General features: G+C 41.8%; 1 protein-coding gene across 1 annotated transcript in view; it reads right to left on the minus strand.

Moving 5' to 3' along the window:
- Nucleotides 1-17849, minus strand: part of LOC120529794 (probable G-protein coupled receptor 158) — a 441265-nt gene that overhangs the window by 358423 nt on the left and 64993 nt on the right. Inside the window, exon 2 of the mRNA XM_039753931.1 lies at nucleotides 9423-9528. Within this exon, the coding sequence (XP_039609865.1) occupies nucleotides 9423-9528 (106 nt within the window). The remainder of the gene's footprint in view (nucleotides 1-9422; nucleotides 9529-17849) is intronic.

Raw genomic sequence — 17849 nt, forward strand, 5'->3', positions numbered from 1 at the left:
GTTGTCTCCTTCTCATCTGTAGACATGATGAAGAACCACTGGAAGATCACACTCCCTTGATGGTGATGGGCAGATGACCCCACCTCTTGGAGGACCACCCACAAAACACATGGAACATGAAAAAAGATATCTAGACATAAAGAAATTAAATGACCAACAATGTTGACATGAGCATAAGAATTAAAAATGAATGAAAAAGAAATAAAGATATCATCTGAGCCCCAGCCAGGGGAGAATCTCAGGCTGAAATAAAACAAACACCAGCCCAGAGTAACCAGTCTATTCCGATAACCCACCCATTAAATCCAATTTATTTTTTATAAACTTAATCATTGTCTCCGTTCAGAAATTTCCATTCCTAAACATGTGGAGAGCCAAAATATCAACATAAATATGCAACCCTAGCAGAATCCCCTTATTCCGTACGAAGTGGTACATAAAGACTGCTGTCCCTGTCAAGCTTGCATTTCTGACCACCCATTATAAAAAAACATTTACTCATGCAGTTACTTCATACTATAATTAAGAATTCATGATCTCCATCTTCAAAGCTGTAGGCAGAGAAGAAAAGCAATTCAGAGCGTTGTGTAATACAAAAATGCACTCTGCGGAGATGAGACTTGGCACGTGAGCAGTGGTTTGCCAAGCTAGCATATCGAGAATGGACATACTGAATTGTACTCATTCCACAAGAAGCCCCCACACCACCCCCATAGTCATAGTGGTGATGGACCTCCAAGGTGACACACCGGTCCCTTTTAACTCAGCAAGTTAGATCACTTGAAGACGAACGAATTTTATGGATGGATTATTTGTGCCAAAATTAAATGCAATCCAGTGTGCTAACTACATTGAAATGCAATATATATGCAAAGGGGGCAATTTCATTTTGACAGGGTTTTAATCATGTCCTAATTAAAAACATATCAACCAAACTATCGATTGTTTTACACAACAGCACCCAATTTTATTGTCTGCTTAAAATGCAATACAAAATCCCACTGCGTTTTAATGTATACATCCATAGATTATGTGTCATGAACAACACAAAAGCAAACATATTGCATTTCAATTAGCAGCAACTCCAGCATGTATTGCACTCAAGACCATAATTTATACCAGCAGTTCTCAAACTTTCGTATTTTGTGTAACCCCTTTTCTACCTGGAATAATTCTGCGCCACCTGCATGATATAAGATAGATGCGAATAACCCATGGTACAACTAACAAAGGTACGATACTCGTGCGGTGTCGCGGTATCCTATCATTTTTACTTCCATAAGATTTGCACGTGTTCGGCTAACTTCGATGAAATATTTGCAATATATTTTTTTAAAGTGCTTTAATAACTGTTAAAATGCCTTGTGTGGTTTTTGGTAGTAATTCTAATCCCAAAAACATAGAATAAATTATTCATTCTTATTTAATTATTGTTTATGTAAAGAAACGATTAAATATATTTTAATTTTTGAAAATCTCGTAAACAAGGACACCGATGAAGTCAATCTGTGCGAGACGAACGTATTTTCGCCCGACAAATATTATACCACTGTTAGTTGTATCATGAAAATAATCCAATACGCAGTAAATTATTTAACTCAATTTGGCAATATTGACTACGCTGCCAATGTGGTGCAGTCGCGTCGCATTATCACCTGATCTACTGTTACCTGAATGTTCGCGACAAATACCGATACGTCTCGAACTTTCTGGATTGAAAATACGCGACTATAAAAGCAGCAGCAGTGGCGCCGCTCGAACTTCAAATAGAAAAGGAGCTCAGAGCGTCCATCATGAATATCAAACGAAACCTGGACAGGTTGTGTACTTTAAAGCAGGCACATATTAGTCATTAGATCTGTGCCTTAGAAATCCATCCATCCATTTTCTAACCCGCAGAATCCGAATACAGGGTCACGGGGGTCTGCTGGAGCCAATCCTAGCCAACACAGGGCACAAGGCAGGAACCAATCCTGGGCAGGGTGCCAACCCACCGCAGGTGCCTTAGAAATGCTTTATTTTAGTTTTAGTTATAATGCATTCGTTGTGATTATATGCTTGCAAATTTAAATTTGAAATAAAAAAGTAAAAAATACATTTTGATGTCTTGTTCATTTATTCGGCGCCCCCCTTGTACGGCTTCAGCCCCACAGTTTGAGAATCGCTGCTTTATACATTCCAACACTAAAACTAATTAAAGGACTGTTCAGCATCGAAAGGTGGGGCAAGGGGCGTCACCAACTGGGGAAAAGAGGCATTATGATTGATAGATAGATAGATAGATAGATAGATAGATAGATAGATAGATAGATAGATAGATAGATAGATAGATAGATAGATAGATAGATAGAATGCCCTATGGGGGCTGGCCTTGATCTTTTGGCCTTGGAACCCCTGCAGATTTTTGTTTTCTCCAGCCTTTCTTAGAGATTTACATCATGAGATGATAGAAGAACCTTATCTGGTCTGGGATGCCAATGTGGTGAGTGGCTGTCCAAGACTGTATGCTCCCCCTGGTACGCTGGGTGACAGCATTCCTGGGCCTGTGTATCCATATTTATATATAAAATGCCATGTCTGTCTGTCTATCTTTAGATCTGTTTTTTTTTTCTAGAATTTGTTTGAACTTTCCGGTTGATTTTGCAACTTCTCTCATCGTACTAAGTATCATAGTTTGCTTGCAGTACCGATCTATTTGCATGAATCCAAGAGAGAGGCTGTGGGCCAAGGGGAGGGTAAGGCGGGACCTCAGGAGTAGGGAGCCGGGCAGGGCCTAGGGGGGTGGTGCTCAGCAGTAGGGAGGTGGGCAGGGCCTAGGGGGGGCCATGCTCAGCAGTAGGGAGGCGGCCCTCCTCACTCATGTGCCAGCCTCCGTTCAAGTCGCTCTATCTCTCGCCACGTGTGGGAGCGTACTTTGCCACCACTTAGTTAGCGATGCCTGTTTGTTCAACATACATTATCATTTACAGATTATTATGGAGTAACATTTGATGTTTTTAAAAAAGAGACCAGGGCTATGTGTGTTTTAGAGAGTAACTGCTCATTGGCAGAGATATCTGAGCCACATGCTTTTCTCCCCACACTGGGGATGCCCTCCCATCCGGGTTGAACATGATCAGATAAGGTGGTGACATTTGACATTGGCACATACCTACCTTCTGCTTGGCCAGAGATATGGTGCCAACTTTTTACATTTTTTTAGCAAAGAGATCACACCAACATTCTCGCCCGATAGCAAAACCAAAAATATTGTACATCAAGAGGCCCTCGAATATGAAAGCTATCAATATTAATTCTACTCAATACAAATTACATTTTTTTTAATCTTTTTTATTGATTTTTAAAGTTTGTCCTGTTTCACTACTATGCAGGCGGAGCCGTGGGAGACAGATAGTCTGTAATAAAACTGTAAACGTAAATTGCCACAGTTCAGGCAGTTTACATTTGAAATATGAAAGTTAAAGTCAGTGCAGACCAACCACAAAAACGCTGTGCTTGCAGTTCAAACATCTCACTCTCTTTTTCCGTCTGACTCACCACTTCATTCATTTTCCATATTTCTTTGTGTCACTCACAACCAAAAAAAAACAAAATTTCAGCCCTCGAGTGTTGGCGAAACATTTTTTCAAAAGGCAAGAAGAGCCTTCTGGACTATCAGATGGATTTATTTAAAACTCTTCCATTTCATCTCAGTCTTCTATGGTAAGGAACCATCAAGACAAGGAGCGCTGTTAATTATTTAGCATGTCTGCTGCAATCCATTACACTGCATTTATTATACAACACTCAAATACACACTGGATTTAAAGACTTTCACCGTGCCCAATAAAGCTAAAAGCATTGGGCGAAATGAAAGAAAAATAACTGACTTAGGTGTTCGTATCCCTTTATATCAACGAGAAGGCTTTCTAAATTAGATTTTCGGATGGTGGGCACTATTTAATGCTGAGGTATACGCCGCTGCTGGGGGGCTTGTTTTGTTTTGGATGTGCTCTGTCTCTGGGTGTGTCAGAGGACTGGGACTTTGTGAAGTGTGGTCCAGCCTCACGTTGGGAGGCAAAATGGGGAGGGGATAGGGGGACTAGGTGGGGAGAAAGAGAGAGTAAGCTATTTCAAATCTATTTTTTTAATCCTTATAATTATAACTGTCAACGCAACATTAGGCTTCATGGCAATAATTCCTGGGAAAACTGGAAATTAAGGTCAAAGCTGTCTTATTATGAGTTAAGACTACAAAATGACAGCAAAAGCTCAGAAGGTAGATCTTCATGACCAAACAATTAACTTTGTGAGCTGGAATGTTAAAGGGCTGAATCATGAAATAAAGAGAAATAAAGTATTCTCTTACCGAACAGGTCAGTCAGTCATCATCCAACCTGCTATATCCTAACACAGGGTCACAGGGGTCTGCTGTAGCCAATTCCAGTCAACACAGGGCACAAGGCAGGAACAAATCCCTGGGCAGGGCGCCAGCCCACTGCAGATATCCAGACTAATTTCCTATTATTCCTAGTTCTATTTGTTATTATTATTCATGTAAGAAATACCACACTGCTTTTAGCTTTCTATACTTTGCCTTTATATCTAGAGAGATTGAGGTAATAAGGTATATATTAAAGAGCACCTGGAGCAGTCAGAAGTTACCATACGTTCTGTGCTGCAAGGTTTATTAAGGCTGAGGATGAGAGCTCCATCCAATACTAGTGAACAGTACATAAAGTAAGGCATTCTTGGTTGATAAATGACGTATCCAAAGAAGTTAAGTCTTTGTATGTTTAAATATATTCCTAGAGACCAAAGTAATATTTAGGTCTGAGATATATTTAAAACATTGTATGTTGTTTGTGCCAATAATAAGTAAGTCTCTTGAAGTGCTAAGAGAGTGACAAGTTGTGTATGTGCTATTTATTTTTAGTTACAGGGTCCCTAAATTGTGGATTGGTCCGCCTGCTACTATAAGAGATGCCCCATCAGTCTCAGCTTTCAAATCGCAGCTGAAGACTCACTACTTCAGTTTAACACACCCTGACTAGAGCTGCTGATTAAATGTGCAGACTGCAAATCTCTGTTGTCAGTCATTAGCACTAAAACATAAGTAATATGACAGTTACAATTTGTTACTAATCCTCACCTATTCTGTTTTTCTTCTCTGTACTCAAATGTGGCACTTGGTGCCACTGCCCTACTGCTAAGTTGTTCTGCCTGCCTAAGGTAAAGTCTGATGGAGGATCGCAGGAATCATCAGGTAGAGGGGACCTTTCATACGATTGCCTGGCCCAGCACTGACTCAGCTGTGGAATGGCCAATAGGGGGAGGCAACTTGATGGCGTCCAGGATTCTGGACAAATCCAAATCGTATTACATGATATCATCTACTGTTGAATTCTGCTCTGTACTTGTAATATTTCTATTGCACTGTTATGTTGTATTGAGTATTACTTGTGTCCTGTTCTGTGGATTGTATTGTATTGTATTGTATTGACCCCTTTTCTTGACACCCACTGCATGCCCAAACCTACCTGGAAAGGGGTCTCTGTTTGAACTGCCTTTCCCAAGGTTATTTCCATTTTTTTCCCTACTAGGAGTTTTTCCTTGTCTTCTTAGAGAGTCAAGGCCGGGGGGCTGCCAAAAGGCAGGGCCTGTTAAAGCCCATTGATTTTGGGCTATAGAAAAACAAATTATATTGTATTGTATTGTGTAAGGTGCTTGTGTGGTTAAGAGTGATAGAGCTGTGTATGCGTCATTCATAGGGCACTGTTGTGATTAAGATCTGTGTGTGTGCACATATCTATGTATGTGTGGTGAATCTTAAGGTGTGACAGTAGACCCACCTGGTAACAAACCTGATGAGTACACTTATCCCTGAAGAAAACAGGTAAAGAGTAAATAGAGGGGAATATCACGATATACACAAAGGTCAAGATCAGGAAGTTCTCTGTGCATTGGATTCACTCTAAACTAGCGATGTTCAGGCCAGCAAATCCCAAGGTAATTAGGCAAATGTGAAATAAGATAGAGTGGATTATTTAAGGTAGAGATCCAAAACCAGTGTGATGGGCGGCCACGGCCATTACCTGGCTGGGACGCCAACTGTATGGAAGGACTGTGGGGAGAGAGTATAGGCAAGGCGATACCTTCCCCGGAACACTAGAGGGCAGCCCTCCTGGGCAGCTGTGGCACCATGGATTTGTGCAAGGCATGCAGGGAATTGGAGTTTGGTACAGCCCTGTTAGGTTCTATGGGGTCCGCCAGGGGGAATTGCAGAGCCCACCACACCTGGGCGTGATTCCTGGTAATTCTAATGAGCCACCTGGAACACTCTGAGGAGTAGAATAAAAGGATTCGCCTCACTCCATTCAAGGAGCCAGAGTCGGGAGGAAGAAGGACAAAACTTGTCAGGGAGGAGTGGAGGCGGAAAGACTTTGAATTGGAAAGGAAGGAAGGAAGAAAGGAAAGAAGAAGAGAATGTGTAGTGCTCCACTGCTGGGATAAAGCATGTTGTGTGCTGGAACTCATGTCTCTGCCTGTCTGTGTCGGGTTAGGGTGGCTGGAGGTGCCCCGGTGGTCCCCACCAGCCATGGGATACACTAGACTGGCCATGGATCAGGATGCCTGTATCTTCTTCAGTCAGTGCTCTAACAAAATGTCGACAAGCAAATGAATAAACAATCCGCTATTAAGCAGGTGAACGTAATAAAACGGCCACTTAAGTTAAAATGACCATGGAACAAAATCTCCTTCACTTGCTCTTCATAAACCAACTTGAGTATCCATCCATCTGAAGGGACATTGGAGCACTCCAACCCAAAGACCTATTTGTCTCAGATTGCTTCCTGAACATCAGAAACTTTTTGACTTTGCTCTACATAATAATACATGTTATTCATATAGCGCCTTTCCCATGCTCAAGGCACTTACAGAATATAAGAAAGAACGGCAGGGTATACAGTATATAGTATTGTACAAACCCATCCATCCATTTTCCAACCCGCTGAATCCGAACACAGGGTCACGGGGGTCTGCTGGAGCCAATCCCAGGGCACAAGGCAGGAACCAATCCCGGGCAGGGTGCCAACCCACCGCAGGACACACACACACACACCCACACACTAGGGCCAATTTAGAATCACCAATCCACCTAACCTGCATATCTTTGGACCGTGGGAGGAAACCCACGCAGAGATGGGGAGAACATGCCAACTCCATGCAGGGAGGACCTGGGAAGTGAACTGTGAACTGCGAGGCAGCAGCACTACCCACTGCGCCGTGCCGCCCATATTGTACAAACCATATAAATAAATAAAGAAGATTATGACAGTGAATTCTGAGAAAAAAAACCCTAACAGACAACATAATTGATGGTCTAAAACACACATGCAGGTTACATGAGCATCTTGACATGGAGGTAAACTGAGAAAAGGGTAATAAAGTCAATTAGAGCTAAACGCCTTCCTGAACAGATGAGTTTGGAGTTGCTTTTTAAAAGAATTCATGGAGTCAGCTGATCTGATTAATTTCAATAGGTCATTCCAGAGTCTGGGCACTATACAGCTGAAGGCCCTGCTGTCACCCATGGAGTGTAGATTAGTGAGGACCTTAGTGGACGGGCAGGCACATAGTGATGGAGAAGGTCACTGATGTACTGTAGTTTGGCACAAGGTTATTTAAGGCTTTGTAGGTTATTAGCAGGATTTTATATTCGATTCTGTAAGACACAGGGAGTCAGTGAAGACGAAGCAGGATGGGTGTGATGTGCTCGCTGCTGCTGGTTCGAGTGACGACTCTTGCAGCCGAGTTTTGAATAAGCTGGAGCTGTGATATAAGATTAGATGGGGCACCTGCCAGCAGCGAGTTACAATAATCGATGCGGGATGTGATACAAGCAGGGACAAGTTTCTCAGCATTAGAAAAGGAGAGGAAGGAGCGAACACGGGATATGTGACGGAGGTGAAGGTAAGAAAGTTTCTTAATGTGATTTATGTGGGCGGAATATGAGAGGGAGGAATCAAAAATGACACCGAGATTGTTTGTAGTAGAAGCAGGTCTGATGAGATCACTGCCAAGATGGACTGGGAAGGAGCTCATTTTATTAAGTTGCATTTTAGTCCCAGTTTGCAGGAGTTCAGTTTTGTTGCAGTTTAATTTTAAGAGTTCTGCTCCATCCAGGTTTTAATTTCACTGAGGCAGGGTGTGAGCTGAGAGAGCTCTGATGAAATTCCACTTTTAACACTGAAGTAGAGTTGAGTATCGTCTGCATAACAATGATAGCCCAGTCCATAGCTACGAGTAATATGGCCAAGAGTGAAGCATATAAATACAGAAGAGGAGATCGTTCCTCCCCCACACTATGCGACTCTTCAATTCCACCCGGGGGAGTAAATGCTAACATTAATTTTATTTTTATTTTTTTCATTCTTTCATTTTTATTGCTATTTAATTTAATATTGTTTCTTTGTATCAGTATACTGCTGCTGGATTATGTGAATTTCCCCTTGGGATTAATAAAGTATCTATCTATCTATCTATCTATATAGTGCCTTTCATATCTATCTATCTATCTATCTATCTATTATATAGTGCCTTTCACATCTATCTATCTATCATATAGTGCCTTTCACATCTATCTATCTATCTATCGTGCCTTTCATATCTATCTATCTATCTAAGAGAAGAGGGCCGAGGACAGAGCCCTGAGGAGCTCCTTGTGTGACTGGCGCCGAGCTGGATCTGCTGTTGCCAAGACTAACAAACTCCTGCCTATCAGTCAGATAGGACTTGAACCACTGGAGGGCAGTGCCAGAGATACCCAGCATGTTCTCCATTCTGGACAGTAGAATGTCATGTCTGACCCGAGTGTCAAATGCTGCACTGAGGTCTAATAGAATACATACACAAGCTCTACTTCGAATCCATTACATTATCTATTTCCATCCATCCATCCATCCATTATCCAACCCGATATATCCTAACTACAGGGTCACGGGGGTCTGCTGGAGCCAATCCCAGCCAACACAGGGCACAAGGCAGGAAACAAACCCCGGGCAGGGCACCAGCCCACCGCAGCATTATCCATTGAAATGTTTCAAAAACTTACAAAGTGATAGTATGCAATTAAGCCACTCTGACAAATATTGTCCATACAATAATTACAGCAGGTCCTTCCATAAAGGAAGACATCATCACACAGAAAAAACAAATAGAGTTAACTTCCCAGCAGCATCACCACCTTAGTTCTATTAAAATCTCATCAAGTACAACGGAAAGTTTTAACAAACAGAAGCCATCCATCTGGAGCGGGCCGTCAAAAGTAGGCCAGCTGAAGCCTGTCAAACTGTGCTCACAGTCTGAACATTTTTAGAACAGGATCACATGGTGTTGCGGTACTTTTATTACAGTGGGTCACAATAGAAGGCCTTACTTACCTCAGTACTGGTGAGATTACATCGATGAGTCCCCGCAAACCATCCTTCATTGGTGCACTGGTCAATATCCACATTTTGCAGGTTGATGTCCACTCTAACAACACCTCTGCAAAGACAAAAATAAAACAAAAAGGTAACCAAAACTGATTTAGGGGACACCAGACTGTGACAATGTGGGTTCGCTGCATGCTCCCATCTTCTGTCCGAGTGCCCTTGAACCCAACACCGTCAATAATGTCACCGATGAGCTCGCAGTGAGGCACAACAATGGAGCAAGAGGATGGTGTACAAAAGTGCCAAGTGCTTTTATATAAAACAACAACCAAAAAGAAACAATGTCTAAATAAATAGTGCAGTGATTCAAAAGTCATGAAATAAATAATCCATAAAAACAGAAGTGAAAAGTGGAGGTTAAAATCCATCTTTAAAACAACGAGGTTAAAATAAAGCAGGAAGCAATCCTTTCAAAACACAAAGCCTGGTGTCTTCTTTTTACCTGGCTTCTCCTGTCTGGGCTTCTCAACAAGGGAGTCGCCCCGCCTGCAGCTGACCTTCTCTCTGCCTGCTTCAGCTGATCGGATCGCCTCACCGACCCCCGGCTCTGGTAGGCTCCTCCAGGCAACGACTTGGGTTCCACAGCGACCAGGGCACCCATGCTGGGGAATACACACCCCAAGTCCAAACTCCCGCTGCCTTCCACAGCCTTACGCAGAGAGTCATCCGCCTTCCAGTCACTCCTGCTCTTCACTGTAAACTCAGCGGCAGCGACCACTACGACTACTCCCCGGGTGTCGGCCCAACACCCAGGCTTCCTGCTCAGCTGCACGTGAGCCTGCATTCGCTCACTCGCTCGCTGTCCTGCACCGGCTTTCTCTGTCTCTCCACTGCTTCCTGCTTTCTTCCTGCAACCTCCGTTCTTTCTCTTTCCTTTCTTCTTCCTTCTCCTTAACTGCCTCGCGCTTCTATTTATTAAGAGGACGTGATAGTCAGTAGCCCCTGGGAACAATTACGGGTGGGGACCGTTTCTCACCTGTGCACTTAGATGAGAAACACCCACATCACAAACTCCTCAGGAACCGCTTCGGCCACACGCCACCATGCCCCCTTGCTAAGCCGCGAGTGCGGTGATCATTTATTAAAACTGGCCTTTGAACGGGAGCTGTGGACCCGAGATACCACACAGACCACCTTTCTTCTAAAGTTTGGTTGCTTTATTTCCTGTATGCAAATTTCTCTTCTGGAGTTTAACATTTCTGAGAGTGTTTGGGGTGCTTTTGAGGAAGCCCCTGTGTAAGAGCCATTTGCTAGTTATTTAAGTTATATAAATGTTTGCCTAAATATTAGTGCATAGTCTACAGGAGATTCCTACAACCTCCATTAGTTGAGATAAATTGGTAGATTCTAACTATATCTATACTAATAAAAGGTAAAGCCCTCACTGACTCACTCACTGACTCGTCACTAATTCCTGTGTAGGTAGAAGGCTGAAATTTGGCAGGCTCATTCCTTACAGCTTACTTACAAAAGTTAGGCAGGCTTCATTTCGAAATTCTACGCGTAATGGTCATAACGGTCAACAATGTCCGCCATGTTGAACTTTCTTCCATCTTCACGAAATTTGGTAGGCAGCTTCCCTGCGCTAACCAAAACCGATGTACGTACTTATTTCAGTGGTATGATGCCACTGTCGGCCGCCATATTGAACTTTTCAACGGTCTTTGTTACTTATGGGCCCATCTTCAAGAAATTTGGTACGCGGGTTCCCAACACTAACTGAATCCTACTTACGTACATATATACGTCCATAGCCAGCAGCTCGGTCACCGTGTGAGGCGGAGTTGCGTCCCTCATCGTCACGCCTCCCATGTAATTGAGAGGCTGCCCATGTAAGGCCGTCCGTCAGCGGCAATCCAATAGAAACACTCGGCCGCTAAATATTCGCGGGTGAAGGACTGTGCTTATGCAAACGAAGATGAGATGGTCAGGGTGGTGTTTGGCACAAACTCAGCGAAACTGCGAGAGAAACTTTTAAGTGCCAGGTCTTAGCTAACATTAAATACAGACGTGGATATCGCACGAGATAGCACAAGCACAGCTGGGAACCTTCGATGCATGTACTCCGAGCGGCTCACGTGAACTGACTGTGAACGCAGTATGCAGAGAACAAGGAAGAGCTGCAAAGAGCGCTGAACAAAAAACGCATTACACAATTGAGAAGGCAGCAAAAGAATATGAAGCGAGTGACGCATTCAAGCATATTCATAAGTGCAGAAACAAAGCATGGTGTAAACCTTAAGTTTAAATTAAGTTCATAGACAGGCTGCCACTGGCGTTTGTCATGTCTACGACAAATACGATATTCGCGAGATACAAGTTTAATGAGAAGACGCGGGATATAAACGAGACTTTGGATCACTTTGTAATGGAGTTAAAATTGCTGGTGAAGGACTGTGCTTATGCAAACGAAGATGAGATGGTCAGGGATAGACTAGTGTTTGGCACAAACTCAGCAAAAGTGCGAGAGAAACTTTTAAGTGCCGGGTCTGAGCTAACATTAAATAATTGCTGGTGAAGGACTGTGCTTATGTAAATGAATAGAAAGGAAATGTTACGTTATTTTTAAAATGTTCTTTAACACACTTCTTCTCCGCTGCGAAGCGCAGGTATTTTGCTAGTATATCTATCTATCTATCTATCTATTGTGATAAAGAAGAGTCTTCACAAAAAAGAAAAAGGTTTGGGGATCGTCCCCATATATTGTCGTCCAGACAATTGAAATAAAGAAGTGATTCAGAATGACTTTGCAGTACAAAATGAATGAAATACTGTAGACAAGATGGCGTTTATATAGCAGAATGTATGATAGGAGAGGAAATGGTTGGCAGGAAGTGACGATTGGAGACGGGAACACGGAACCATCGTCTTCAGGAGTAGACTGAAGTAATGGATTGTGGAACCGGAAAGTGACATCATTGGCGTGGACCGGAAGTGACGTCATTGCGGCCATTTTGAAGCCGGAAATGGAGAGGTTTTATTTTTCTTCCAGTTTTCTGCAGGTAGAAAGAGATTCAGGTAAATACCACGTGATATTCCCTTGTCTCGCGAGATTTAACTCACCTTTAGGCTCTTTGACTGCCTCCAACTCGCACATGTGTGACACTATCTATCTATCTATCTATCTATCATATAGTGCCTTTCATATCTATCTATCTATCTATCTATCTATCTATCTATCTATCTATCTATCTATCGTATAGTGCCTTTCATATCTATCTATCTATCTATCTATCATATAGTGCCTTTCATATCTATCTATCTATCTCTATCTATCTATCATATAGTGCCTTTCATATCTATCTATCTATCTATCTATCTATCTATCTATCTATCTATCTATCTATCATATAGTGCCTTTCATATCTAATCTATCTATCTATTTTAACTATTTCTATCTTCTCTGACTAAACATTATATTCAGTTAGTTAAAGTTATTAAGTACTATTTTTTACTATGGTTAATTACTCGCTGTAATGTAAAATAGTTAGTTCTATTATGCATATGAAACAATTCCCTGTTTAAATTGCACATCCGCTTCCCCATACGCGAGCAGCAGAGCCGTGAAGTGGCTAGCGTGTAGTGCCCACCCGGGGGTTGGCAAGCGAAGAGAGCAGTGGGCAGAGCCCCCTAGTATTTTAAAACAAACTTTTGGACTGAGAGATTTCTTTCGGCCCGCGTTTTGCCCGTATTTGATCCTGCCTTACGCACACATCAGCAGCTACACCAGGGCCAAAATGAAACCAATGAGCTTAAATGCAGTGTTTTTATTGAACAATTGAAAGGTTCCAGTGACAATAGGAACCGCTGAATAACAAATTCTATAGCCTCACCAGTCCTACCATAATGGGCAATGAACCCTGGGCTACAGGGTAGTGTTGGTTCAATACTAAAATTTGGATTTCGGTACTGATACAAACCTTCACACCTCAGTGAGGACACCAAAGCAAATACAGCACTGAGAGCTCCTGACTCGCCATCCCCGCTACTATTGCCCTGTCATGAACGAGGAGTCCCAAGTCACGTACGTTACAAAAGCACTTTCAAAAATTCAGCTGTGAGCATCAGTAGGCTTTGTCCCCAAGGGACCAACTGAGCTGAACTATTCTATAACTTTACAATAATTATTTACCACTCTGATGCTGATCTTTCTGAACTGACAAGAAGAATTCATAATTAATTGCAGAATTACAGTATTTGAGGGTTCCTCTCGAGCACCTCTTTCTCTTGCACGATTTGGCTCAAACACGAATTAGCACATCGTCATCTCATAACAGGCTTAACTTTTCGAGTTTAGTATTTTTTTGTCCAGCCGTTTTAGCTCTAGACCATCCTCAAGAAACTGGCACACAGACAGACACCCATCATTGAGATATCAATGTTTTTGGTATCGGGGACCCTAAAATGTCGAGATCCATCAAAAACCAGTCATCAAACTTTTTGACAAATCAAAAGCTTTCACTCCTCCCCCATAGATGATAGGTTAAGGAGGGGGAGGGTGCAAAGCAGAAATGCCCATTAGAGGGGGAAATCCCATCAAAAACCCAGGCTGTGAACAAAAAGGGGCCCCGGATTATCTTAATAAAATAAGGTTGGTTCTTCAATAACAATGAAGCTCTATGGAGCACAAAGGCAATAGAATTGGTCCAAAACAACAAGGTAATCCAACACAAGCAAAATTCCCAAATATGAAATCCCAGGAATAGTCAGAATACAGAGCAAAAAGTTCAAAATCCAGTAAATCACTAAATATTAAATTCACAAAAAGCTCAAGAGCTCACCACTCCCCTAGTGCAATCTAAATGAACAGCAAGGGACTGTGGAAGACCCTCTGGATTTATAGGGAGGTGGGAAGTTTCTGATGATGATTGGCAGGTGGTCCCACCTCCTGGGTGACCACCCACATAAACACATGGGATATAACAAAACGATCCCATTGTGCCAGTGCAGTAACAATTGTCGCCGTCCATTTGAATGAGAAGTAAAAATGAGGTCCTGACTCTTTGTGATCATCAAAGATTCCTAGGCGTCTTTCAAAAAGAGTAGGGTGTACCCCGATGTCTTGGCTGATCTGCCCACCACGATCTGGTCATTCTGGCCCCTAATCATCCCCTGTCTGTAATTGGCTATCTCTCTCATTCCTCATTCCAGCTAATGTGTAGTTAGCGTAGTGCTGTATATTTTTGGTGGTCAAAGTTTATGTAAATTTCTATCAATAGGATAGAAAAGCACTATATAATTGTAATTAATTATTATTTCATCCATCCATCCATCCATTATCCAACTCGCTATATCCTAACTACAGTGTCACGGGGGTCTGCTGGAGCCAATCCCAGCCAACACAGGGCAGAAGGCAGGAAACAAACCCCAGGCAGGGTGCCAGCCCACTACAGGGCACACACTCACACACCAAGCACACACTGGGACAATTTAGGATCGCCAATGCACCTAGCCTGCATGTTTTTAGACTGTGGGAGGAAAGCCACGCAGACACGGGGTGAAAATGCAGACTCCACACAGGGAGGACCCAGGAAATGAACCCAGGTCTCCTTACTGCGAGGCAGCAGCGCTACCCACTGCGCCACCGTGCTGCTCATTATTATTTCTATTACTTTTTTATTTGCAGTATTCTACTGTAGGCTGGAGGTTTGATCCACAGAATCACTCCACCCAAATGCAGACCTTACTTTGTTCTTTCATTTTTGTAACGGAGATATTTCTTATCTCACCAGAAGAGAGCTTGTCTGTTCTTTCCTCTCAAATCTACACTCACGTACCCTATGGCAAGCTGAAATTAAAATTTAGTGATACTGTATCTCAAAATGAATTTTAAGATATTCTACAGTGAACCATAGATACAGTATCTGATCATATTTCTATTTTAGGGTACTTCACGTGCATTTTAAAGCATTTGAAATGCATTTCAAGTTGTGCTTAATTTGACCTTTGATTATGAACTCTCTGCACTCTCGGTCCTTCAAAATGCGCTCTGGGTCCTTAAAATCAATATAAAATATTTGTTTTAAATGTTTTAATAATGTTTAAATAAATAAAGTTTATTACACTGACATTATCTGAACTTTATGGTAGTAGCCCTAGTTTTTTTTTTCCATCCTAATATAAGGATCAGTGTCTGTGTGTCTGCCTGGTTGTTATGCCTCTGTCATTTCAACAGATGGGACATCAAAAACATTTTTAGTAATAAAACGCATTGCATATGTCATTCAAACAGATGGCGCATCACAAACATGAGCACTGCTTTAATGAATCCCATATCAAATGGCTTATGATAGACACACATACATTGCATTTATCATTCCGACTGATGGCACATCAGAAATATTTTTAGTAATAAAATACATTGTATTTGTCACTCCAACAGATGGCGCATCACAAACATTAACATTGTTTTTATGAATCCATTACCAAATGGCTTATGACAGAGGTACATACATTGCATCTATCATTCCAACAGAGGGGCACATCAGAAACATTTTTGTAATAAAATACACTACATTTGTCACTCCAACAGATGGTGCATCACAAGCATTAACACTGTTTTATGAATCCATCCATCCATCCATCCATTCATTATCCAACCCACTAATCCATTACCAAATGGCTAATGACAGACACATATACATTGCATCTATCATTCCAACAGATGGCACATCAGAAACATTTTAGTAATAAAATACACTACATTTATCACTCCAACAGATGGTGCATCACAAACATTAACACTTTTTATGAATCCATTACCAAATGGCTAATGACAGACACATTTGCATTGCATCTGTCATTCCAACAGATGGCACATCAAAAACATTTTTAGAAATAAAATGCATTACATTTGTCGTTGCAACAGATGGCACATCACAAACATTAACACTTTTTTACAAATCCTATACCAAATGGTCTATGAGAGAGACACATACTGACCTCCGAAGGTCAGACAAAAAGATAATTCCTACTTAGGGATTAATAAAGTGTATCAAATACATTGCATTTGTCATTTCAGCAGAAGGCACATCATAAACATTTTTAGTAATAAAATGCATTGCGTTTGTCATTTCAACAAATGGCATATCACAAACATTAACGCTGCTTTTATGAATGCAATTCCAAATGGCTTATGACAGAGACATATGCATTGCATTTGTCATTCCAACAAATCCATCCATCCATCCATTTTCCAACCCACTGAATCCAAACACAGGGTCACGGGGGTCTGCTGGAGCCAATCCCAGGCAAAAAAGGGCACAAGGCAGGAACCAATCCCGGGCAGGGTGCCAACCCACCGCAGGACACACACAAACACACCCACACTAGGGCCAATTTAGAATCGCCAATCCACCTAACCTGCATGTCTTTGGACTGTAGGAGGAAACCAACGCAGACACGGGGAGAACATGCAAACTCCACGCAGGGAGGACCCGCGAAGTGAACCCGGGTCTCCTAACTGCGAGGCAGCAGCACTACCACTGCGCCACCGTGCCGCCCCATTCCAACAAATGATACATCTCAAACATTAACACTGCTTTTATGAGTTCACTAAAAAATGAATTATGACAGAGACATATGCTGATCTCTAAAGGTCATGCAAAAAGACAATTTCCACTTGGGGATTAAAAAAGAGTACCAAATACATTGCATTTGTCATTCCAGCAGATGGCACATCAAAAACATTTTTAGTAATAAAGCACAATGTATTTGTCATTCCAACAGCTGGAACATCACAAACATTAACACTGCTTTTACGAATTGCACACCATATGGCTTATGACTGAGGCACGTACATTGCATTTGTCATTCCAACAGGTGGCACATCAAAATTATTTTCAGTAATAAAATGCATCGTGTTCACTACAACAGATGGCACATCACAAATCTTAACACTGCTTTGATGAATCCCATACCAAATGGCTTGTGATAGAGACATATTGTATACATTGCATTTGTCATTCCAACAGATGGAACATCAAAAACATTTTTAGCAATAAATTGCATTGAATTTGTCATTCCAACAGATGGTGCAAAACAAACATTTAACACGGCTTTTATGAATCACATACCAAAAGGTTTATGACAGAGGCACATATACTACATGGAGCACTACAAACGTTAACACTGAGGTCTTTGTTGATTGCTTAGATTTCAACCCATCTGAGATGGGTAGCGTAGCTACTTTTAAAATATTTTACTTCCTCCATGTAGTTTGGTCTGCAGTGATGGCCAACAAAAACTTTTAAAGTCATGTTTCATGGAAATGGAGACAATAAAGTTTTAGATAGAACAGAGGCCTTAGAAGACCGACACTGGACTACAGCAAACAATATAAAAGCGACTCCAAATAAATCTCACATTACTTGT

This window comes from Polypterus senegalus, chromosome 5 (assembly GCF_016835505.1).
Source record: "Polypterus senegalus isolate Bchr_013 chromosome 5, ASM1683550v1, whole genome shotgun sequence".
Lineage (NCBI taxonomy): Eukaryota > Metazoa > Chordata > Cladistia > Polypteriformes > Polypteridae > Polypterus > Polypterus senegalus.